At 35.8% G+C, this 26,535-nt stretch overlaps 2 protein-coding genes across 2 annotated transcripts; both read right to left on the reverse strand.

Annotated features, from left to right (window-relative positions):
* Window positions 1-22,707: 22,707 nt before the first annotated feature.
* Window positions 22,708-23,157, reverse strand: LOC141673928 (uncharacterized). The gene has a single exon (XM_074480656.1). The coding sequence runs from the start codon at window positions 23,155-23,157 to the stop codon at window positions 22,708-22,710; it is 450 nt and encodes a 149-aa protein (XP_074336757.1).
* A 102-nt stretch (window positions 23,158-23,259) lies between these two features.
* On the reverse strand, window positions 23,260-24,296 carry LOC141673929 (uncharacterized). The gene is made up of 2 exons (XM_074480657.1): window positions 23,849-24,296; window positions 23,260-23,762 (listed from the first exon to the last, which is right to left on the reverse strand). The coding sequence occupies exons 1-2, from the start codon at window positions 24,294-24,296 to the stop codon at window positions 23,260-23,262; spliced, it is 951 nt and encodes a 316-aa protein (XP_074336758.1).
* Between the last annotated feature and the right edge of the window lie 2,239 nt (window positions 24,297-26,535).

Consider the following 26,535-nt stretch of genomic DNA (forward strand, 5'->3'; position numbering starts at 1 on the left):
TAGGAAATTTTGGATTGAAATCGGTCCAAAACCGGGTCAAAATCCGGGTCACCAAGAACAGAAACGGGTCGCGAAGAACCCAATTGCCGGTGACCGGAAAATAACCCCAGCGAGCCCCGATTCGATAAAAACGGCATAGTTTTACATGATTCGGGTGGGGTTTTCGTTCCAAATCACGTCAGGAGTTCAAATCAAACAATAAATGAACCAAAATTAAACATGTTATTGAACTCCAAATCAAGAGTAAAATATACCAAAATGATCAGGAAAACAAGCTCTACAACATACAATCATCAAATTATATAAACAATCTCTCGAACAAAATTCATAATTTAAATACCAAGAAATTCGAATATAACTAATAAAATAGAAAATCACATGATGTTTCTGGGTATGTTTTGATGAAAGATTTGGATTCTAGATTTCAGTAGCTTCGTTTTGAGTATATGTACGCCAAAATCGGATATCGATAACGCCCCCGAATTTGTGTTTGATTACGAAGAACAAAATATAATTATAGTATTTTCTCTGTAAAAACTCTGTAATACTGTTTGCAAATGATTTCCGGTACAAAATAAAATACGGTAAAGGCTATTTATAATTACGGGAAATTAGTATCCCTTTGGATCATTCCAGATACAAAATGGTACGTTTATTTATAAAAACTGATCCAAACGGTACCGATTTTCGAGATAATTATCCAAACCAGTACAATTTGTACTGCGGTCTTGGTCTCAGCGCCTAGTTACACGTATTACGAGGTGATAATTGTGATAGTTTAATAAAAAGATCCTGTTTATCAAAAATACGAGTTTTATTGATTTACCGAAATGAATAATGTATCGAAAATGTTGCGCCGGGACCCATACAGGACAAACCGTACGCCGGATCTAAAAAGTCGAAACATAGAAAATGCTCGGAAAATTGAAATTAGGTTAGGAAGGAGTTCTCGGAAGAGTTTCGGGTTATGAAAATGTAAGAACGGATGACGTCGGTTGGTTCCCGATTGTATAAAATAGTTTTTAAATACTCGGAAAAAGATTTTATAAAATCCATATATTTCCTATAAAATCATAAATCATCATAAAAATAAATAGGAAGATATGACAATTATTTATATTTTATTTTGGACATATAAAAATTAAAATACTCAATTAATATTATTTTTAAATATCCAAACACATTTAACACTTAACAAATAATTCATAGAATAGATACAGAACATATATAATAATTATCTATTAGCAAAAACAATTACACGATATATCCCGGATATTACATCAATGGTCAGAGGTTGAAGCATTACTATGGTGACACGGCAAACCGCGAGGTGGTTAATGCCGTTTTATTGTCCGTTTGATCTCAAGATTCTACATCGAGCTAACGATACAAAACAAGCACTTCTTGGGAGGCAACCCAAGTTTGTTGTACAGTAGTAGGTAGAGGAAGCAAGAAGAAAAGAGAAAAACATAAAAAAATTAGAAAAAGAAAAAAATTCAGGGCCAACTTCAGAAGCCAAGCGCCCCCGCGCTAATCTAGCGCGCCGCCGCGCTGTTTTTCCAAAAGGTAAGCGCGCCCGCGCTGATCTAGTGCACGACTGCGCCGATTTGGCAGAAGGTGAGAGCACCCGCGCTGGTCAAGCGCGTGGCCGCGCCGAGGTCCCGACTCAAAAAAATAAAAACAGCAGTTATGAAGAGAAAATCGGGATTTTTGCTACAAAATCAATTTCTACCCGAATTTTACTCTTCCACATCCCAAATTTCCCTCTCCAAATCAAACCCATTATTCCCACAATTCCCATAATTAATTCCCACTTCTATGCCATATCTAATTCTCTTCTCACCACCTATATATACACACACTTATACATAAACTTCTCCACCACATCATAAATTCTCAAACACAAACCTCTCTCAAAGACTTAGCTTTTATTCTCTCTTATTCAATCCCAATGGCACCTAAGAGACAAAGAACTCAAGTAAGCAGCAGTGCCACCGATTATTCATCTGCGGGTGGTGTGAGGCCGAGGTTTTCAACTCCAGAAGCTGAAGAGGAGTACACGAGGCTTCTCTCGAAGCCTATAGCAAAGGAGCGAGGTTTTCTGCCATCAGGGAAAGATGGTAAGTTGTTGAAAATGATTCTGGAGATGGGCTGGATTTCTTTTTGCGAGGCTCCTGTTGCTGTGCCCATGAGTGTTGTTCGAGAGTTCTATGCTAACGCGAAGGCGAAGAAGAATGGCTTCATGGTGGTTAGGATGATGACTGTGGAATATAGTGTTGATGCGATAAGGAGGGTGATTGAGCAGTCCGCAAGAAAGCCCGGTCAGGACACTTGGAACGATAAGACTCCAGAGGACTTCAATTTGGATCTGATTATTGCTAATTTGTATGTTCCCGAGACTCACTAGAATTCAAGAGGGGCATAACAGATTACTGCATGTTCCCTGCGTCGTGCATGAACTGGTTTGCACGGGCTTGGAACTCGTTTATTTGTGCTAACATCATGCCATCATCACATGTGCATGAGATTACTGTGGACCGTGCTCGTCTGCTGTGGGGATTCTGCAGGGCGATTATATTGATTTGGGGATGGTTATATATCAGGGGATTTTGAGATTTTTGCGAGGAGGTACAACGGGTTCTATACCTTATGTGTCCATTGTGATGAAGTTGTGCAGGGCAGTTGGTGTTCATTGGCCCACACATGAGAAGCTACAGCTTCCTAGTGCTCCTATCGACAGTTCTACGCTGTTGAACATGACTGAGTGGGGAGGAGGAAAGCCTGATTTAAAGGGGCTTGGTTACTCTTTTGACCATCTACCAGGTGGAAGGCCTCGTGATCAGATGTATGCGAGTGGAACGCAGCAGGCGAGTAAGGCAGCTTGGAGAGCTCAGTTGGGAGAGAAAGCTGGTCCGTCATAGCAGCAGCAGCAGGAAGAGGCAGGAGCTGGTTTGAGTATGACGTAGTATCGGCGTCTAGCGAGGAGGATGTATGCTATGCATGACATCCATAGTCGGTTTGCTCATGATCTTACCCAGGCAATTGGGACTGTATTCAGAGCCACCGGTGTTGACATCCAGTGGCCAGTATTTGATTAGGATTCCGTTTATCCACCTCCAGACATGCCTGAGACTCCACCTGTTGAGGGTGATGACCCTGATTCGGAGTAGATATGCATGATTCCTTACTATTACCTTCACTGAGGACAGTGAATATTTTAAGTTTGGGGGTAGTAGTTGAAGGAATATGTTTTGTGTGAGTCGCATATAGTTGCATATTTATGATAGTTTAGTTCATATAGTTTTATATTTTTCCATGTAGTAGTTTTTTTTGAGAGTTTTTATGATAGTTTGTTCATATAGCTTCATGCATTTGCATAATAACATGATCCCTTAGATATTTTTCCGATTGATTTGTGATGTTGATGCTAGTGAAGTGATGTCGTATTTAGTAATGTTAAGTCTTATTAAATTGATTTGCATGCTAGAGACCATTGTATTTTACTAAGTCTTATAGGTTTCTAAAGTACTAGATCATGGTCATGGTTTGTTTTTTTGTCGAGGTTTACTCGCTTGTTTATATTTAGAATTTAGGATATTCTCTTAATAATAAATTAGCATTGATGTTTAAAAAAATTAGAGAAAATTAGATTTCATTGCTAATTTTGTGACTAGGTGTCAATTGGCTAGTAGCCGGCTAATATTTATATGAGTATTCTAGGGTTGAGCGAGATTGAGTGAAACGCACTCGTTCAGAAATTTGTGAAAAAAGAAAAAAAAAGAAATAAAAGGAAGAAAAAAATATTTAAGTTTTATGTATAATTGATCACGAGTGGGCTCTCTAGTACTCGTGTTATTAAGTTCTTAGGGGACTTTGTGCCTAGTGACCTAAGGCTTTTATAGTCTGGGATCCGCTAACCTAACGCTCGCTACATGGGTACTATTGTATAAGTCTTTTATGGACCTCACTCATTGCACGGTCAAATAAGCATATTTGTGTAGTTTTGATGTGAATAAAAGCTTGAATCCATGTAAACTCTGATATAAGAATTGAAGTATTATAAGTTATTTTGAGTCTAGCTTTTATTCTATTTATAACCTTGCGATTGCTTTGATGAGTAGTAAGTCATGATTGTTGATCTAGTTGTGATAGTATATCTGTAAGTAGTTGCACAAACGCACGTCTCTGGTTTGTAGGTTAATTTGTGGGGTTTGATTGATTTTTATGAGAATAACTGCATTTGTTGAGATGTTGCTTGTTGATTGGTTTACTTATTCTATTGGGGATCATTGCATTCATTTAGTTGCATTCATGCATTTTTATTTCTTGTTCTTTGAGTCTGTTTATGCTTGAGGACAAGCATCGATTCAAGTATGGGGGTATGATTAGTGGCATTTATGACACTTTATTACGCTCCGTAAAGCTTTGAATTGGTGCATTTGTACTCGAGTTGTTGGTTTTTTAATGTGTTTTCTAGTTTTTTACATTTTCAGGCATTATCTAGTTAATCAGGTGAATTATCATTATTTTGGTGCTAATTTGGTGTTAAGGTAGTGTTGGAATAAAAGATCTTGGAAAACCGGCACAAGTCAACAAGGAAATAGAAGAATCTTATTCAGGAGGTCAGCGCGCCCGCGCTGTGATAGCGCGCACCCGTGCTGTGAAAGCGCGCGGCCGCGCCTGAAGTCCAGAAACTCAGCGCGCCCGCGCTGGTCAAGCGTGCGGCCGCGCCAGGTCGAGAACAGAAATCCTGATTCTATTGGGCTTTTGATCCAAAAGACTTCTACTCTGCATGGGGATGCTATATATACATAAATAAGTTCGTTTTTTAGAACAAGACATACCAAAGCACAATGAGAAGGCGTAAAAAGACCATTTTAGCACAATTCAACCAAGGCGAAGAAGATCTAGTTTTAACTTGTGATTCTTTGTTTAAGTTGTACGTTGGATGATAGTTTTCTTATTCGTGAACCTATACTCTTGTTTTGTACTTTGTTTATTGTTCGTTATAAAGACTACGTTTATTATACCATGCTTCCATCGGAACCCACATTGATGATGAGTCCGATTAGGGGCTAATCATTATCGTGGGGTTCTAGTGGATTTATTTATGGATTTCTTTAGTTGATTTGTTTCGATGCCTTAGTGTGTGGTGATTGTATGATATCCTAGTATTGGTTGTACGTATTCGTCTTATGAGCGTCACGAACTTATAAGATAGTCTGTTAATTTTTAATGAAGCGAAAGTGAATTTAAGGGTTTAGAACTTGCCATGCTAGCATAGGTTCATGTGTTATTGATATACATGATTCACGGGTAATTTTAACCATCTTACTTGCCCTATGTAATCATAATAGATAACTTGTGCATTAAACCGTTATGTTGTCAAATTCTATAGATATATAGGGTCTCAATATAATTGGTGTCTATTCAGCTTCTATCTCTTTTGTGGATGTCTGGTTGTATGGTATTCGTGCAACGAAAGTTTGCGTTTATCAGATTCATGTTATCTGATTAGTGTCATCACCATTACATGCTAAGATTAAGAACAAAAAGGCTATTGAATGAAGTATTTAATGATGTTATAATCCCATGTTTATCATATATATATATATTTATATTCAACCATACTTATTCTCTTTGTTATAATTGTTAGCTTAAGTTTAGTTAAAAATAATCCCAATTTGTTAATCGTCTTAACATTGAATAATAGCCATATCATTGTTGCATAAGTGCATAAATTACAAGTTAACCTAAACCAGTCTATGTGGGAACAAATCTGATTTATATCTTATACTACTTGTGAATGCGTATACTTGCGCGAATTTTTGCGCGTGCTTAGCGACTAACACCGGTACTAGCCGATTTTGTTGCCTCCTTCTCTCTCTCTCTCTCTCTAGCCTCTCTAAGATGTAGAGCTGCTAGGGTTTTTCTCTAAAAACGTGATTCACTTATTAACCCTAAAAATATACATTTTAATGTATATATGTGGAGATAGGAGATTCGGGCCTAACCCCTAATCATAATGGGCTTCTAAAAGGACCCAATCTGATTTTGGGTTTATATTATTATTAAATTTGAATTCTAATATATATACATTTAAACAAGTCTCACTTAATTAATTTAATAATTAAATTTGAATTAACAATAATTAAATAATTAAATTCATAATTTAAATAACACTCCGTTTTAAACGTTCTTTGTATGTGACCCTTTAGGTTATTATTACGTTGGCAATAGTTTTATTTTCTAATAATAAAATTATAAACAATGATCATTGCTCCCCAAGTAATAATAATAATTGGTGATTCAATTAAACCTTTCGTGAATAATATACAATTTAATATAATCTCTTTAGCCTTATACTATAGATCAAAGTCGAGGCATGCGTTGTGCCATCCTCTGTTAACGTTTAATCCTTCTTTCTTGATTAATGAGTACACTATTAAACAAATCAGTATTTGAGCATGGTCATGCATTTTATAGTCTTACTCAATCAAGAGGCCAATAATATCACTCATTTAATAAAGGAGGGCTAAATCCCATCTAGATCATTCATATTTCTCATACGATTTATAATATACCTAATGTCTACTTTTATTATTACCCGGTCAAGGATAACTTTCAATAGTATCAAAGTATATTAATTCTCGTATAGAAATATAATGATTTCAGGTCAAAGGACCAATACATCATTATCACTATGAGATTAACTTATGATACTTTAAACATGTAGTATCTCACAACTGGTCAATCCAACATCATGTATTTAATACATGTGTCTGTGTTTTGACTTTAGTATCACCATACCTATGATCAATAAGATGTGATCATAAGTCAACAAACACACTAATCTCAATGTATTTATTATCATCCCTTAACAATAATACTTGACTAGGGACCTTTAGAAATATCAATACTATTCTTATAATCTTATTTCTAAGTCACGTACTTAGAGATATAGATTTACATATCATATTCCAAGGACATTTATTAATCTAACATTTAATCACAGAAAATAAAGATATAATAAATTACTAAAGAATAATCCATAGAATCATAATTAATAATCCAAATATTTCATAATATAAACATAATAGTGTTGTCTCTAAGGCAAAAACACTAACAATATTAGCATAATGTGCAGATAAATTTTGTGCAGGCATAAAAGGAAAAGCATGCATGGGTGATATCGGCATGTTAGGAAAAGATGAAGGTGCAAACATAGGTGCATGTATCACAGAATTGTAATTAGTTGATAAATGATTAACACTACTATACTTAACACATGTCTTTCTAGGTGCATACTTATCAGGTGTGTAGTTATTGTGTTTGTTAATCCCTACTATCCCATTCCTATTATTTTTCCTTTTTGAATCTGCCTTGACCTCAATCTTCTCCAATCTGTCACTCAACTGCTTCATTGATAGATGCCCTAAATTCACTCTGCTTGCATCTTTGACTTTGCTTGATTCTCTTTGAACAAAGTGCTTGGTCACTGAACCATTCTCATTGAGCTTTGCTAGTTTTCTTTTTCTAATGGTCTTCTTCTCATTCAACGGATGAGAATTAACTTTCAATGGATGAGCTTTATCTTTCGAAGGATAAGCATCATCATTAGTTGATTCAAAATCCGTTGAAAGACCATCACCTAACTCTTGGTCCAATTTATTATTGTTCTTTTTCCAGGCTTCTTCAAAATCTCACAAACTCTTTTTATTACAAACCATTGTCTATTCAATTTTAAAACTAAGTTCATCTTTTATTCAAACACACACACTAACTATCTACACTCCACTTGTTCGGGCAACTCAAAGCTTTCTTCCTGGATTGGGATCAACACCTTGGGTATGAGAGGATCCCGAGGCTTGACCCGCTTCTTTACCACTCGAGTCCTGATGGGTTTCATATTCCTTCTTAACTAAAAACAATAAGGTGAATAACAACAAAAATGGTGAGCCAAAAATTGCTCAACAAGTCCACAAAATATAAACCGTGTTAAAGCAATTTAAACGAAACCGTAATCCCGGGTATATCTGTAAAGATATAACCCCACGAGAATAGAAAGAAGGCCATCACTGGCGAGTACAGATAACTAAACTGGACACAAGTTCGCATCTATATTCTTCTGATCAGTCAGAATATAATGCAGATCTATATCTCCATATATAGATCCAGTCGGGTACCCAGGCACTATGGCCCATATCGAGGCACTAGTCATATCCCGGTCCTCAGGATTAAGACACACTCAATCCCCAAAATATCATTATCCAGTCCATCGCTTAGCAACCGGAACAATCGGTATGCTTTGATATATTCTAATCACCCGAATATATCAATATCAATGTGTAACCAATGAATTATGAATCAAGAATTCAAGGAAACTGAGAAATTAAGAATCGAAATAAAATATGAATAAAGGAATAGTAAGTGTGTATCGGTGATTATGCACAAGAATCAAAAGAGTGCAAACATGATAAGCATCTGAAGAAATGTCACTATTCTGAAAGTAGAATAGGGGAAAAAACTTTCCTTCTGCACGACTTACTGCAAATGTGTCACCTTCGTCTATTACCGACTCAACCTGCCTTGCTGGCTTAGCTTATGTTAGAGAAATAGACTGATTTAGTCATTTCGTACTTCAATTGCATCTTGAATCGACTTCACACTGTTCCTAACATCTACCCATGTGCTTATGACTGACTCATGTATTATTTATTAACAAGTAAGACTCGATTAACCAAATAATACACATAAGCACATAAGCACATAGTCATTTTTACAGTTAAAATAATTTTTAGAATCAAAATCGACTCGCTGATCGCTCAACTGATCATTATCTGACTCGTTTCCCATTTTTTCGGAATTTTTCGGACTCGTCTCGGCACGCATTTCGACTGACAATCAAACAAGTAACAAGGTCAACTAGATTCTAGAAGAAATTTGGCTTTAATATTATTTTTAATGGAAAGAATTCATTTTTCTGAGTCAAAGGGCTTTCGTTTCGCTCGAATCAGACTAACGGCCTAATTATTATCAATTAAACACTGATAATTCAATTTATTATTCAATATAATTAATTATTACTAATTTTTAAAACCCTAAAATAATTTTTAAATAATTATTTAAGAAAATTCAGAATTAGAAATGATTTTTCTATAATTTTTGGAATTAAAATGAATTTATTATGATTTATTGAAAATTATTTGATTAATCATCAAAATAATTAATCATTTTAATTAATTAATAAATAATAAATAAATAATAAATATTTGAGAAAATAATTCAATCTGATTCTTAGAAAATAATTCAGAATTATTTATAATATAAATGAATTAATTAAATAATTAAATTATTAATAAAATAAATAATACTGATTTTATAATTAAAATAAAATAAAAATAAAATTAATTCCCAGAAACATATGTCAGAAATCAAATCCTGACAGAAACAGATCAAACCCGGGTTGCAAACCGGGTTACAACCGGGTCACCAAGAACATCCCGGGTCGGGGATGAACTGGCCGGAAATTGCCCAGAATCCGGCGACCGGCCAGGATTCCAGCAACCCTGATTCATGCCCAAAACAGCTTCGTTTGATACGGTTTTTAAGTTCAATTCATTCCAAATCACTTCCCCAATCTGTTTCAGGCCAAACTCGACCAAAAACATCCCTGCAACAATTTCTCCTACCAAAAACGACATGAACTCCGGCCAAAATCCTATCTTTTGATTCTATAAACCAAACTCAATGTTCTATAGTGCAAATCATAGCTAAGAACACATACAAACTAACCCCTAACATCACAAGAACCAAATATTCACAGAAATCATCGAGTTGTGATTTGAAAATTCGGTATAAACCCAGAAATCGTACTTTGCTATCTGAGTATCGTTTGATCAATTAAATACCATGAATCGACGGTAAACCATCTAACAAAGCTATAACAATCATCAAAACATCAAAATAACCATGAAATCAAAAAGGCCTAATTCGAACATAAACCCTAGAAATCGAAAATCAAAAACGATGCATTAAAACATGAAATTGATATCAAAAACAGAAAGAACAGATCAAAACCTTTGATTTGAGTACTTGAACTACTTTATTTGGTGAAGAAATCAGATCAAAATCACAGTTTAATTCCTCGACCCGACTTGATCTTCCTGACCCGGTTTGCAGAGAAAATTAATTAATTTCTAATTTTTAGTTAATAATTAATAATAATTAATAAAAATTAGGCTATTTATAGTAGTAAAATTAATACTCCTAAATAAAATTAAGGCCCTAATTCTACACTTTTTAAAATTAATAGGCCCCTAATTTTATAATTTTTGAGTATTAAATTTTAATTTATAAATATTTTATATATACAATATATATGCCAAAATTTCTTAAAAATTGTGAATAATGCAAAAATGTAAAGAAATAATATAAATGAAAGTCCTATAATTTTATAAAAATAAAAATGTGATTTTTGTGGGGTTATTAACACCCAATGGGGCCCGGAAAAGTCATTTTTCACAAAACGAGAAAGTTTATAAAATGCCTAGATGTTCAGAATAATGCAATGATAAAAGTCGTTTGATGAAAAATAAGGCCCATTATTTTATTTGAAATACTTGCTTTAAAATCATGGTTCGGGTCGTAAAACATTTGAAATGAAAGCGATAAATGCAAAATAAAATATCTGAAAAATATCTTTAAAATACCGGAATGACACTGAATGCACGTAACACGTAACAACTAGGGTTTGACAGATACTTACACATAAATGACACATTAACACACATAATTTATTATAAATATGATATAATACAGACGTAGATTTCCCAGACGTTACATCCTTCCCCCCTTAATAGAATTTTGTCCTCAGAATTTTACTATGAGAATAATTGAGGATATTTTTCTAATATTTCACTCTGAAGTTCCCAGGTTGATTCTTCAACCATAGGATTTCTCCACAAAATTCGCACTAAAGATACAGACTTATTTCTCAACACTTTCTCTCGCCGATCTAAAATTCTTACCGAATGTTCTACAGAAGACAAATCAGGTTGGATATATATCAATTCATACTCGATTACATGCCTAGAATCAGGATTATAATGCTTAAGCATCGACACGTGAAACATATTGTGAATATGTTGCATATGAGGCGGTAAAGCTAATTCGTACGCAACTTTTCCCACTTTTTTCAAAATTTCAAACGGTCCGACGTATCGTGGTTTCAATTTACCCTTGTTGCCAAATCTGGTCAATCCTTTCCATGGCGATATTTTGAGTAATACGTGTTCTCCTTCCTGATAATCCATATCTTTCCGTGCTTGATCTGCATATTTGCGTTGCCTATTTTGTGCTGCATCTAATCTTTTTCGAATAAGTTCGATCTTTTCTTTAGTTTGTTGGATTAATTCTGGACCCAAAATCTTGCGTTCTCTAACTTCATCCCAATGTACTGGTGATCTGCATTTTCTTCCGTATAATGCTTCAAACGGTGGCATTCCAATGCTTGCGTGATAACTGTTGTTGTAAGAAAATTCCACCAAAGGTAAATACTCATCCCAACTACCTTCGAAATCAATCGCACAAACTCATAGCATATCTTCAATCATTTGGATAATTCTTTCACTTTGCCCATCGGTTTGCGGATGATACGTGGTACTCATATTTAATTTTGTTCCAAGACATTCTTGAAATTGTCTCCAAAATCTTGAGTTGAAACTGGGATCTCGATCAGACACTATAGATATTGGAACTCCATGTCGCATCACAATTTCTTTGAAATATAAGTGCACTAGCTTGTTGAGTGAAAATCTTTCATTAATCGGTAGAAAATGTGCCGACTTCATGAGTCTGTCAACAATCACCCATATCGCATCATGATTTGCTTTAGTCCGTGGTAGTCCTACCATAAAATTCATCGCTAAATGTTCCCATTTCCATTCTGGAATATCTAACGGTTGTAATATTCCGCTCGAACATTGATGTTCCTCTTTGACCCGCTGGCATGTGTAGCATTTACTTACCCATTCTGCTATTTCCTTCTTCATATTCGGCCACCAAAAGTTTTCCTTCAGATCGCGATACATTTTTGTACTCCCTAGATGAATGGAATACTTCGAGCTGTGCACATCTCGCAATATCTCTTCTTTTAGTCTTGTCACATTAGGGATCCAGATTCTCGATGCAAAGCGTAGAATCCCTTCATTATCCTTCTGAGTTGTGATTTCTTCTCCCGTTAAGTCGTCATCCTGACTCATCACTTTTTCTTGACAGCGGCGAATCTTCTCTAGCAACTCTGGTTGAAAAATTATAGCATAGATAGCTTCTGTAGATTCAGTGGGAACAGGAATTTCGATTTCCAACCTATCAAATTCCTTGGCTAATTCTTCGCATGAAGTTAATAAATTCAATCTTTCTTTCCTGCTTAGCACATCTGCCACAATATTTGCTTTCCCTGGATGATAACTGATTGTAATATCATAATCCTTAATTAATTCCAGCCATCGACGTTGTCTCATGTTCAGTTTCTTTTGTGTAAAGATGTCCTTCAGACTTTTATGATCTGTGTAGATTTCGCATTTCTCACCATAGAGATAGTGTCTCCAAAGTTTCAACGTAAATACGATCGCTGCTAATTCCAGGTCATGAGTAGGATATTTCTGTTCATGAGGTTTGAGCTGTCTCGAAGCATATGCAATGACGTTACCATGCTGCATCAATACACATCCTAATTCGCGATAGGAAGCATCGCTGTAAATGACGAAATTCCCATGCTCGTCTGGCAATACGAGTACGGGTGTGGTTACTAACCGATTCTTCAGCTCTTGAAAACTTTCTTCACATTTGTCATTCTATACGAACTTTTCACTTTTTCGAGTTAACTTGGTCAACGGCGTTGCTATTTTCGCAAAATCTTTGACAAATCTTCTATAATATCCTGCCAATCCCAAGAAACTTCGAACTTCTGTCGTTGTCTTTGGTCTTTCCCAATTCAACACAGCTTCAATCTTCGCTGGATCGACTTGGATGCCTTCTCTACTGATGATGTGCCCTAGAAATTGTACTTCTCTCAACCAAAATTCACATTTCGAGAATTTCACATACAGTTGTTCTTTCCTTAGAATTTCCAAAGCTATCCTCAAGTGCTCAGCATGCTCTTCTTATGTCCTTGAGTAAATCAAGATGTCATCAATAAATACAATCACAAATTTGTCCAAGTATTTCTTGAATACCCTATCCATCAGATCCATGAATGTTGCCGGCGCGTTAGTCAAACCGAATGCCATTACAAGAAACTCGTAATGTCCATATCTCGTATGAAACGCAGTCTTGGGAATATCTTAGGCTGTAATCTTAATTTGATGATAGCCTGATCGCAAATCTATCTTCGAAAACCATGCGGCTCCTTTTAGTTGATCGAACAAATCATCGATTCTCGGTAAAGGATACTTGTTCTTGATAGTTAGCTTATTCAATTCCCGATAGTCAATGCATAATCGCATACTGACATATTTCTTCTTCACGAACAATATCGGTGCACCCCATGGGGATACACTGGGTCGTATGATGCCTCAGTCTAGCAGATCTTGTAATTGTGTTGACAATTCCTTCATCTCGACTGGAGCCATTCGATATGGAGCTTTCGAAACTGGTTCTGTACCTGGTGCTAGATCAATCGTGAATTCAATTTCTCGATCTAGCGGTAACCCTGAAAGCTCGTCTGGAAAGACGTCCGGGAACTCACATACAACTGGAATGTCTTCTAGTTTAGGACTTCCTTTTTCAGTATTTAACACGTAATCTATGTACATCTCACATCCTTGTCAAAGCAATCGTTTGGTCTGCATCACTGTTAGAATTTTCTTCCGCTGTTTTTCGCCCTTGAACATTACCGTTGCATTTTCCGTAGTTCGCAATTTGACTTTCTTATTTGCGCAATCGATCTGAGCATTATGACACGCTAACCAATCCATTCCCAAAATGATATCAAACTCTCCTAGCTTAAAAGAAATCAAGTCTACCGAAAAATGATGTCCGGCTATTTCTACATCGCATGCAGGACATACTCGATCTACTGGAACTTCGTCGTCATTCGCTAATTTTATAATTAACGTCTCGCCCAACCATTCGATTTCGCAATGTAACTTATCAAGGAATTCTTCAGAAATAAATGAGCGAGTAGCTCCGGAATCAATTAATACTTTTGAACTTACGGAATTCACCAAAAGCGTACCTCCGATTACACTCGGACTCTGCACTGCTTCTTTCATTGTCATGTTGAAAGTTCTTGCTCTGGGTTGATTAGGCGGCGGCAGAGGTAATTCCAACACTCTTGGAATACTGACTGCCATGGCTGGTCCTTTGCAATTTCTAGCAATATGCCATTTCTTTCCACACTGGAAGCAAGTAATTTATTCTATTTTTCCCACTGGACATTCGTTAGAATAATGCCCTTTCAGCTTACATCGGTAACACATCACATCCTTTTTAATACATACGCCGATATGTTTTCGATTACATGTCTTGCAGTACGGCACTGGGACTCTGACCATTCTCTGCTGGCTGAGGGCTTGGAAACGATTACCTATTTTCTGGGTATCTTGTCCTATCCTTTTGAAATTCAAATTTGTCCGGGCTTGAAATCCCGGTTTTCTGCTGGAGCGGTCTTGGAAACTTCCTTGTCCTTTGTCTTGCTGAGATCTTTCACTTTCCCCTTTAATAATCAAAGCTTTCTGGACTACGGCGGTATACGTTGTTAATTCAAAAACTGCAACTTGTCCACAAATCCATGGTCGTAATCCTTCTTGAAACCTTTAAACTAACTATTCTTCAGTATCTACATGTTCTGGAACAAACCTAGCCAACTCAGTAAATTTGGCCTCGTACTCTGCTACGGACATATTTCCCTGCTTCAGTTCCAAAAACTTAATCTGCATTTGGTTTTTCACGTAGCGAGGAAAATGCTTTTCTAAGAACAATTCTTTAAACCTATCCCATGCAATAACATCTTCACCCTCTAAAGCCTTTTTAGATTCCCATCAATAATTTGTCTCTCCTTTCAACAAGTAACTAGCAAAGTTAGTCTTCTGCTCTTCACCTACCTTGACTAGCGCAAATGCTTTCTCTATTTCTTTCAACCAGGTGGTAGCCTTAATAGGATCAGTAGACCCCTCAAATTCTGGAGGTTTACCCGACTGAAACTGCTTGAAAGTAATAACAGGTAATGCTGGTGGTATCTGAGGCTCAGGACGGATTGGCTGCTGTAACATTTGTTGTTGAATCTATTGTTGCTGATGCTGCATCTGTTGCTGCATCATTACCATCTATTATTGCATCAGATGGAACATTTGGTTCATGGTCTCATTAGTCTGTGCTTCGGAATTACTGTTAGAAGTCTTAGTCCTAGTATTTTTTTTGGTTCCATCTTCTGATAATAAAACAAGTGATATTTCTTTAACAGTTTAATAAATAATTGACAGTAGGTAAGAAAACAATTTATCTTGTATTAACAACATGGTTCGAATAAAGAAAACAATTGCTTAATATAAAAACAGGAAATGTAAACATTTAAATAAAATGGTTGTTCTTTTCTTTCTCTTCTTTTTTTTTCTTTCCTTTTTTTCAACAGAATTTATAATATGAAAAGCTATAAAACAATAAAGTGAAGTTAAATGCTGTAAAACTGTAAAGACTGAAATTTAAATAAAAGAAATTTGAAAAAGTTCATTTTATATATATGACACCAGCCTCAGGTGTAAATGCTTGATACAAAAAAAGTCTCGCTCTGCTGGTTATCCCCACGGCTACAAGTCACACTAAATACTATCAGTCAAACTACTACTACAGGTTAAACTACTACAGGTTAAACTACTACTACATACATCCACACTACTCACTATGTTATACTATGTTGCATCTATATACATCTGTACTCCGAAGTCACTGTCTCAAAACCCAGGCGGAATACGCCTCAGCTCCTCCCAAAGTGCCTGGACCAAAGTCTGTGCCAAACGGAATATCCTATAGAACTCTGCGAAAGAAGGTGGTCCTTCATGGGTCAAATCATCGAGCTCCCAAGTGGCACTCATCAAAACCGACTGTAATCTCTGTCTCATAAAGTAATCCGGCTGTAGGGCCGCTAACGGTCCTCTGTCCCTCTGGTCAAACAAATGCATAATCTCTCGGCACTGTGCTCTCCAATACTCTACATCATCCCTCATAACCCTGTACTCATGGTATGGTACCATATACGGCTGTGCAACCTAACCCACTGACTCCTGTGACGGAACCCTCAGTATACCTGCACCCTGCTATGGTAATCCCAACTGTAAATCCATATTATGCTCTCCCATCCCCTCGACTGGAATCATCTGAACTATGTCCGGCTCTGGGGCATGCACTGGTATAGGAGGTAACACTGGGGGTGGTGGTAACTCTGGCTCAATCCTCAGTATAAACTGATGCTCAACTGGTAAAGGAACCATCGGCTCAAAGAACTCAAATGGATCGAACATCTCTATAGGGTCCTGGGCTATCCCCTGTACTGGTGGCACTGGCTCCTATGGCAATAGTGGTGGAGGTGGTAGAGGAGGAAACATGTACTCAGATACTGGAGGTATAACTGGTGATGCTAGCCCGGTGACTTTCCTCTCTGAAGAAGCCGAATATCCTGGAGACGCCATCTAATAATATACCAAAGAAAGAAGAAAGGTCACTGAATAATCCTAAGATTTATACTTTCTTATTCTAATCTGCCCTAAATCCTAACACCACTCTTCCTATTTGACTATTCCTATCCTATGTGATCTCCCTATCTTATCTTAACCCTAATGTTCTTGTTTTCAGGGACCAAACCTACAGCTCTGATACCAAACCTATAACGCCCTCCAGATCCGGGGTATAAGTCTGGGGGTTACTAGCTAATCTCCAAACTTGTACAATCTGATTAATAATTAATAAAGAAATAAACTAACCCCTTTAACACTAACCATGATCTTTTTCGGTTGAAGTATGAAAACAAGAACCTCTAATTACTTTATTACAAACCAAAATTCAAAATCTCACAAACTCTTTTTATTACAAACCATTGTCTATTCAATTTTAAAACTAAGTTCATCTTTTATTCAAACACACACACTAACTATCTACACTCCACCTGTTCGGGCAACTCAAAGCTTTCTTCCTGGATTGGGATCAACACTTTAGGTATGAGAGGATCCCGAGGCTTGACCCGCTTCTTTACCACTCGAGTCCAGATGGGTTTCATATTCCTTCTTAACTGAAAACAATAAGGTGAATAACAACAAAAAGGGTGAGCCAAAAATTGCTCAACAAGTCCACAAAATATAAACCGTGTTAAAACAATTTAAACGAAACCGTAATCCCGGGTATATCTGTAAAGATATAACCCCACGAGAATAGAAAGAAGGCCATCACTGGCGAGTACAAATGAACTGAACTGGACATAAGTTCGCATCTATATTCTGCTGATCAGTCAGAATATAATGCAGATCTATATCTCCATATATAGATCCAGTCGGGTTGGGGATGAACTGGCCGGAAATTGCCCAGAATCCGGCGACCGGCCAGGATTCCGGCAACCCTGATTCATGCCCAAAACAACTTTGTTTGATACGGTTTTTAAGTTCAATTCATTCCAAATCACTTCCCCAATCTGTTTCAGGCCAAACTCGACCAAAAACATCCCTGCAACAATTTCTCCTGCCAAAAACGACATGAAATCTGGCCAAAATCCTATCTTTTGATTCTGAAAAACAAACTCAACGTTATATAGTGCAAATCACAGCTAAGAACACATACAAATGAACCCCTAACATCACAAGAACCAAATATTCACAGAAATCATCGAGTTGTGATTTGAAAATTCGGTATAAACCCTATAAATCGTACTTTGCTATATGAGTATCGTTTGATCAATTAAATACCATGAATCGACTGTAAACCATCTAACAAAGTTATATCAATCATCAAAACATCAAAATAACCCTGAAATCAAAAAGGCCTAATTTGAACATAAACCCTAGAAATCGAAAATAAAAAATGATGCATTAAAACATGAATAAAAATATCAATATTTTATATATACAATATATATGCCAAAATTTCCCAAAAATTGTGAATAATACAAAAATGCAAATAAATAATATCAATGAAATTCCTATAATTTTATAAAAATAAAAATGTGATTTTTGTGGGGTTTTTAACACCCAATGGGGCCCGGAAAAGTCATTTTTCACAAAACGAGAAAGTTTATAAAAATGCCTAGATGTTCAGAATAATGCGTTGATAAAAGCCGTTTGATGAAAAATAAGGCCCATTATTTTATTTGAAATACTTGCTTTAAAATCGTGGTTCGGGTCGTAAAATGTTTGAAATGAAAGCGATAAATGCAAAATAAAATATCTTAAAAATTTCTTAAAAATACCGGAATGACAAATAATGCAAGTAACACGTAACAACTAGGGTTTGACAGATACTTACACATAAATGACACATTAACACACATAATACAGACGTAGATTTCCCAGACGTTACAGAAAGACTCAATTCCTTGAACTTTGGAAATTTGGGCACTGACATTTCTTGATGATTTCAAGGCCTTGATCACTTCTTGTTTACGTTCAAGCTGCTTTCTCAAAATCTCTTCTTTCTTTAAAGATTCAGTTAATTCATCCTTAGAAATCTTACACTCTATTTTCAATTTCTCAAACTCAATGAATTGAGTTTCTAACACAACATTCATATCACTCAAAAACACTTTATTCTCTTTAATTTAATTATTTTCTTTAGTGAGTGATTTTAGTGTTACACTCAAGTGATACAATTCAGTAGACATGTCATTTATAACATCATTGCATTCATCTTTAGAAAGGTGTGTTAGGTTTGTAGTGATTACCTGATTGCTTGATGAACTGAGTTCTGTTTCATCTGACCTGGCCATTAGAGCTAGGTTGACATAATTCATGTCTTCATGTGCATCTTCACCATCAGCTGCCCAATCACTTTGTTGAGTAACAAAAGTATTTTCCTTTTGTTTGAGAAATTCAAAATATTTCTTCTTATAATCCACAGGCATAAACTTCCTCTTTTCTGAACTAGGCTTTCTATACTCATTGGCAAGTGACCATTCATTCCACATTTGAAACATTTGAATTTATCTTTATCAACCATGTTCTTGTTGGATTTTGCAGCTCCAAAGTTTCTCTTGAATTTGAGTTTTGTAAGCCTTTTTGATAGAAATGCCAAATACTCATCAATATCATCCATTTCATCCTGACTTGTGCGGTACTCATCTTCAGCAACCAACCCTTTTCCCTTGCCTTCACAAACACTTGTGTTTGGTGCAGATTCAACAACTTCAACCTTTAACTCTTTTCCTCTCTTGCTCAGCTACTAATGCAACAGATCCACCCTTCTTTCTTCCTTTCTCCAACAGCTCATCCTACTCTTTTTCGATCTCATAGATTTTTAAGATACCATACCATCTCTCTAGAGTAAATTATTTATATTCTTGATAATTTCTGAGAGAGACTTTCATTGTCTTTCATTCTTTTGGTAGAGACCTTAGGAATTTCATATTTAAATCTTTAGTTTGGTAGATCCTCCCATACAACTTTAAACCATTCAGTAGTTTTAGAAATCTACTAAAAATGTCACTTAGTGACTCACCATCTTCAAAGTGAAAATGTTCATATTGCTGTATGAGAAGTTGCATCTCTATCAAGATCATTGAACAAAATATTCATGGTCTTTTTGTCTGTATAAACTTGCTCAAAGTCTTCATCTTTCCATTTTGCCTTTGGCTTTGGGACTATTTGCTCATTTCCAACAACTCCTTAAACATCTATTGCAGCCCTGCGAGGAACCTGAGGTCTTTTCTCTATGCAATCAACATATCTTTCATCTTGTGAGAGTAGATGAAGGTGCATCTTCACTTTCCAGTGATGATAGTTCTCTTTATTCAGAAGTTATAACACCACTTCCTTAAAATAGAAGGAGATATTACTTATAATTCATAAACCTGCAAACAGGGCACTAATATATTTCTAAACAAAAATTAAACAGTCTAAAATCTTTAAAATAATATTAAATCTCCAAACCGTCAAAACCGATAATATAAATATTAAACTCTCTATAGAAATAATTAAGTCTAGATAATGATAATGTCTGAAATCCTAATCAATGAAATGGGGTAGCTCTCCATCACACAGTCCCAGATCCCCCTAAGCACCTACCAGAAAAAGAATACGACATGAACCAAACGGCTAGTACGGATTTGGAATACAATTTATAAAACAAAAATCAGAAATGAAGATTTCACAACTTATATTAAACAATAATTTTAAAAACAAGCATGGTTGAAATAACGAGGGGTTAAGATATTTAATACCGAGATCAGAACAAGTACAAATACACACATCATAGGGTACCTAATGCGTGAAACAAAATGGATAACGTGTACGGCATATAAAACGTCACCATAAATCAAATCACAAATCAAACTCTCGGTGCACCCACGTATCCTGAACAAATATCAAATGCACAAAAGCTCCTCCAAAGAGCTAACAGAAGGATATGTCGTGACCAATCATATTGTCACGAAAATGTCATGTCACTGTGCCGCAATAACATGGTTGTAGTACCCCTACAGCTGGTTAACTCGGTATGCCCTATATCACTCTAAGGGTTCAAAATAAAATATTCTCGCAAAACTTAAAATCACCTGAGACAAATATTTCAGATTTCCAAAGCATAGGGTGTCATAAATAATTTTTGAAAATCGCATAAACAAATTTCTAAAATTTTCAAAACCAATTTTTTAAAACAATTTTTGAAAGTTAAAACGGTCAAAACAAATATTAACGGAATAAACAGAAAGTAGTACGAAACAAATCAAATAAATATAATGAACAAGAGGAGTAGCGCCGAATAAAAAGGGGACAAAATCCGTACCTTTAATATCGTAAACTTTAATACTAACGAAATCTGCTAACGATCCTCTAAACTCTCCCAAAGTCCGGATCTAAATTTCAAATAAAATTTATTAATAATAAATATATGTATTTTTTTTATTTTAACAAAAACAACTTAAATCTAACAGGTTGACAGGTATTGATCTTGTGTGTCATGACTTTGTCTATATTGTAACGTAGCTAGCACCAGTGATCATTCACTAATTAATTTATTATTAATATAATATATAAGCAATATAATCAAAAAAATATATATTTTACCAACTTGTATTTAGTAATTTAAAATAACTTAAATCATTCTATCCTAGACAATTGAATGATTTTTAATAAATTAATTATTAATATCTTATACATGTTACCGCAATGACTTGGCTAAACTCCACTAATCTAATACTGGGACTCCAGCCATGTACTATGAGACCAGATATGAATTACTAGTTTAACAAAAACAATCAAATAAATATAATATATTATTAAAATATATGAGGTACGAATACAATATTAAAACTTGGTTTGAGCTTTTGAAATCCAGGGACCTCACCAACACATGCATATGTTAATTAAATAGAATAATTGTGAATACTATATGCTTGTATACCTACAACATGGATGCACTAAAAGCAGAGTTCATGTTCTTAAATTCCTAACTTTAGTACTTTATTACCGAGCTAAAATCATGAGTGTAATAATTAATAATATGCAAACAATGAATACAGTTGTAGAAAAATATAAAACAAAAGTATACTTTCAACTATATTATAATAATTGTAAAACAACTTTGCTGAATATATAAAATCACTTGACCATGAAACAAGTTTATATTATACATATTAATTATTAGATAGTGATCACTTATACTAAAATTGAATGCCATGGTACAAAACATATGTTAGATTACTCATTAACGAGGACACCAAATTCAAATTACTTAGTTGTATCTTTTTACCACATTAAACTAGTAATAAGATGCAAAAAAAAAGATACAGATAAAAGTGTACTATATTAATAAAAAAACCATAATACCTTAATCATATTATTGCAAAAGACAAGTGAATAATATGATACCTCACTATCTTGTTCAGTATTGAGTCTATTGACAAACTTGCAGAAGCAACACAATCTCTCTCTCTCTCTCTGGCCTCTTCCCTATTACGACTCCGATATAATTCTTTCAAGGGTTTGTGTTAAGTGAATGTAAAATATATTTATACGCTTCAGGCCCAAATCATAATTATATGCCCAGTTTTATTTTTTTCTAATTCTTTTCTGAGTAGTAGATAATTTAAATATTAAATAATTACTTTATTATTATTATTATTATTATAATTATTATTATCATTATTATTATTATTCTTTAAAATATACAAAATTCATTTATATTACCTATATACCCTTTTAAAAATGATTCCGTCCTGGAATCAAATGAGACTAAATATTTGTGTCAGATTCGAAAAAATGCGGATATTTCTCACGAATAGATTCTTCTAATTCCCATGTAGCCTCTCTCTCCGAATGATTTTTCCACAAAACTTTCACAAACGGAATGGTGTTCTTCCTCAAAACTCGCTCCTCCCGAGCTAAGATAGCCTCAGCTTCCTCCTCACATGAAAGATCCTCTCTAATCTTATGCAATGGATAATGAACTATGTGCAATAAGTGATATTCCCCTCAAAATAGACACGTGAAACACATTATGCACATGAGATAGTTATGGCGGCAATATAACTCTATAAGACACTTCCCCCACTTTCTTCATAACATGAAAACGTCCAACATATCTCAAACTAAGCTTCCCCTTTATACCAAAACGTTTCAAACCCATACAAGGCGACACCTTCAAGAACACATGATCAACAGGCTCAAATCCACCAAACTTCCTTTGTTGGTCCGTGTAACTCTTTTGACGAGATCGAGCTTCCTTCAAACTTTCTTTAACTTTCTCTACGTTCTCATAAGTGATTATGACCAACTCCGGCCCTTCAAAGACCCTCTCACCAACCTCATCCCAACAAGATGTTGCCCTATACCTCCTACCATACAAAGCTTCAAATGGTGGCATACCATTACTTGCGTGCCAACTATTATTGTACGCAAACTCTACCAGATACAAATATTTATCCCAATCACCTATCCACTCCAACGCACAAGCCCTCAACATGTCCTCCAATGTCTGAATCGTCCGCTCTGACTATCCATCGGTCTGCGGATGATAAGTTGTACTAAAATTAAGCCTCATACCCCAAGCTTGCTGGAATCCTTTCTAAAAATATGATGTAAATCTCATATTTATGTCAGAAATTATCGATACAGGCTCACCATGAAGTCTAACAATATCTCGCTGAAATAATACAGGAGCTCTCCATGGAGACACACTTGGCCTGATAAATCCTCTATCCAACAACTCCTGCAACTGCTCTTTCAATTCTTGCAACTCAAGTGGTGCCATTCGGTAAGGCGCCTTAGAAATATGCTCAGCACATGGAACAAGTTTAATAGTAAACTCCACCTCTCTATGTGGTGGCAAACCTGGTAGCTCATCGGGGAACACATCTTCATACTCCTTCACAACTGGATAATCCTCGATGCGAGGTTCATCCTTCGATGTATTCTTCACGAAAGCAAGGTAGCCATCACAACCCTTAAATAAAAGTTTGCTCTCCTTTAGAGCAAAAATAAATTTAACCTCCCCTTTCAGCTGAGACCCTTGGTATACAAATTCTGGTTTATCTGGATCTCCAAAAATCACCCTTTTTCCTTGACAATCTATTGTGGCACAATGGACACTCAACCATCCATGCCCAAAATAATGTCAAAGTCATGCATCTCCATCAGAAGCAAGTTAACCTTACAATTTCTATCTCCAACAGCTATCGAACACTCTCGATACGCATCAGAAAGAACAACAGAATTCCCCATAGGGGTAGAAATATATATATGTGGATATAATAATGAAGGTGGAACACCAAGATGATGAATAAACGATAAAGACACAACAGAATGGGTAGAACCAGTATCAAATAACACATAAGCATCACGTCTACCAACAAAAAATGTTCCTGAAACGGTACCTGAATTAGCTGCTACCTGATTTGCAGTTAATACAAACACTCTGGCTATAGGATTCTGCTGACTGCCACTACCATCGCCAATTCCTCCTTCACCAGTGTTGCGTGACACTGTACAATCTTTTGCCCTATGAGACATGCTACCACATAAGAAACAAGCCCCAACCTCTCTATAACAAGCTCTACCCGGATGATGTCCATCACATATAGCACAAGGAGCCACTAGAATCATATTTGGGTTTCCCCCATACACTGAGTCACGGCTCTGCCTCTACTGATGATTCTGTTACTACCTAGGCTACTTCTGTCGCTGAAACTGCCAATTCTGATTCTGACCAACATACTGATTCCGGCCGTGGAATGACTGACCACCCCTATTCTGATTATGTCTGCGCCACTGTCCCTGCTGACCACTCTAACCTCCATACCATTGTCTATCATGTGCAAAATCCTGATCATCCCTAGTCCTCTTACTACCACTGTTAGACCTGGAAGTCCTGCAATCTATGTTCTCCTTCTCAACATCCTTTGCTGCATCAACCACCTCTGCCACATTATCAAATTTAAAAGAAATTATGGAACCCCTAAGGTAATACTTCAACCCCCATTTAAATTTATCAGCCTGTTGTGCAGCAGTCCCTGCAACTGTCCCCGCAAATCCAGTCAACCTTATATACCTCACCATAAAATCAGTAATGCTCTCATCGTGGTACTGCGTAATAGAATGAAACTCCCTCAAATAAGCCTTCCTATCAGTATTAGAGAAGTACTTCTCATAGAACACCTCCTTGAATCCCTGCCATTCCAAAGCCTCTGCATACCTTTCCCTTATAGTAGCTTTTGTGGCGCCCTCCAAACCCGGGTCAGAAGTTTGGGGTCCACACACACACCTAATTTATAACCTGCTTATAACAATAATAAAGATAATAATAATATACACTGACCCTACTTACCAACTACCACGGACCGCAACAGGTTAAAGTATGCACACAAGTCGAACACACACTTATATTACAAACCATTCAAATCCCAACTATCCAAACTCAGAACTGAGTATTAAATATTATTACAAACTTTTACAAACTTATATTATCCCAAAAGAAGCCTACTAGCTCAGCTCGATCAACCTAAACCCCTAGCTGTCGCGCTGGACTGGGGATCCTCGTTACCAACCTGTTCCTTCTTAACTAGAAAAGAACATAAACAACATCGCACAAATGAGCTAACAAGCTCAGCAAGTCATAATGACAAAACTGAGAATAATGATCATCAGGTGAAAAAGGTTACGGTATCAAGTGAATAATGAATTATGATTTAGAATTGGACATTATACTTTCATTTTAAAAACCAAGGTTAGGCTTCTGATCAATCACGTACTAACCCCGAGCAAAGCACACATCATTGCTCTAACTACTGGATCCAAGGCACACATTTGTCTAATTTGACCATCATATGGTCTGACCACGAATCTGGTCCATAATTTTTATAAAAACAATCCAATTCTAGCATAATAACCGAATAAGCAATAATAAACAATAAACAGAATCATTAACAACATTGGATGTTTCATAATGAAATGGTTTCAGAGTTCATGAGGATCAATAGGGAATTTTCAAAGCTTAGTTGTTGGGTAATGAAAGAAATGGATAACAAAGGAATCAGTATTTCAAGGTTTCAAGGATTTTGCCTTTCAAAGCGTAGGATACAATGGTTTGAGTGTGAAGATAATTCGATTCAGTGTTTGGTATATAGTTTGTATGTATTTGCAGAATGATATTGTATATTTGTGGTTCGGGTTTAGGTATACAACAATCAATGGTCTAGAAAGAATCAGGTTTACGGCTCAAGATCAAAACTGGAATCAGGGTTTGGATTTTAGTGCTTCAAAGCACTTGCAATTTAGAACAGGACTATCAATCACTACAATATCTCGAGAAAGTTCAGAACACTTGCCTGGTGTTAGCTTACTACACTGTACTCGCTTCCAATCTCAACCGCCTTACTCCTCAACTACCTGTTTCCCTTTCCTACATTTTGCCTCTTCTGCTCACATATTATAAGCATTTATCAATAATCAACTCATACGATTCTATTCAACACATACTTCTATCTACCCTTCGTTTCACCCAAATCCAATTAACGAATTGAAAGTTATGCAATAAACAAGTACACATCGAATATAGAGACCTACAGTCAACCAACAAATCACATATAACACATAATACGTCACATAATCAATGACATATCATTTATAAAGAAGTTTCGGGTCATAAATAGGCTTTCTGGTATTTAAAATGATTTTTAAAATATTTTTCGGAATTAAAACGGGTCGTGGGATCAATTTCGGGTTAATAAACAGGGTTCGGTTAGCCAATTCTGACTTTAAAACAATTTTATAATAATTATGGAGCCTTGGAAATAATTTAGAATAATATTTTAAAGCTCGAAACTATTTTTTGAAATTTTTAAAT

This window comes from Apium graveolens, chromosome 7 (assembly GCF_009905375.1).
Source record: "Apium graveolens cultivar Ventura chromosome 7, ASM990537v1, whole genome shotgun sequence".
NCBI classification, from domain to species: Eukaryota; Viridiplantae; Streptophyta; class Magnoliopsida; order Apiales; family Apiaceae; genus Apium; species Apium graveolens.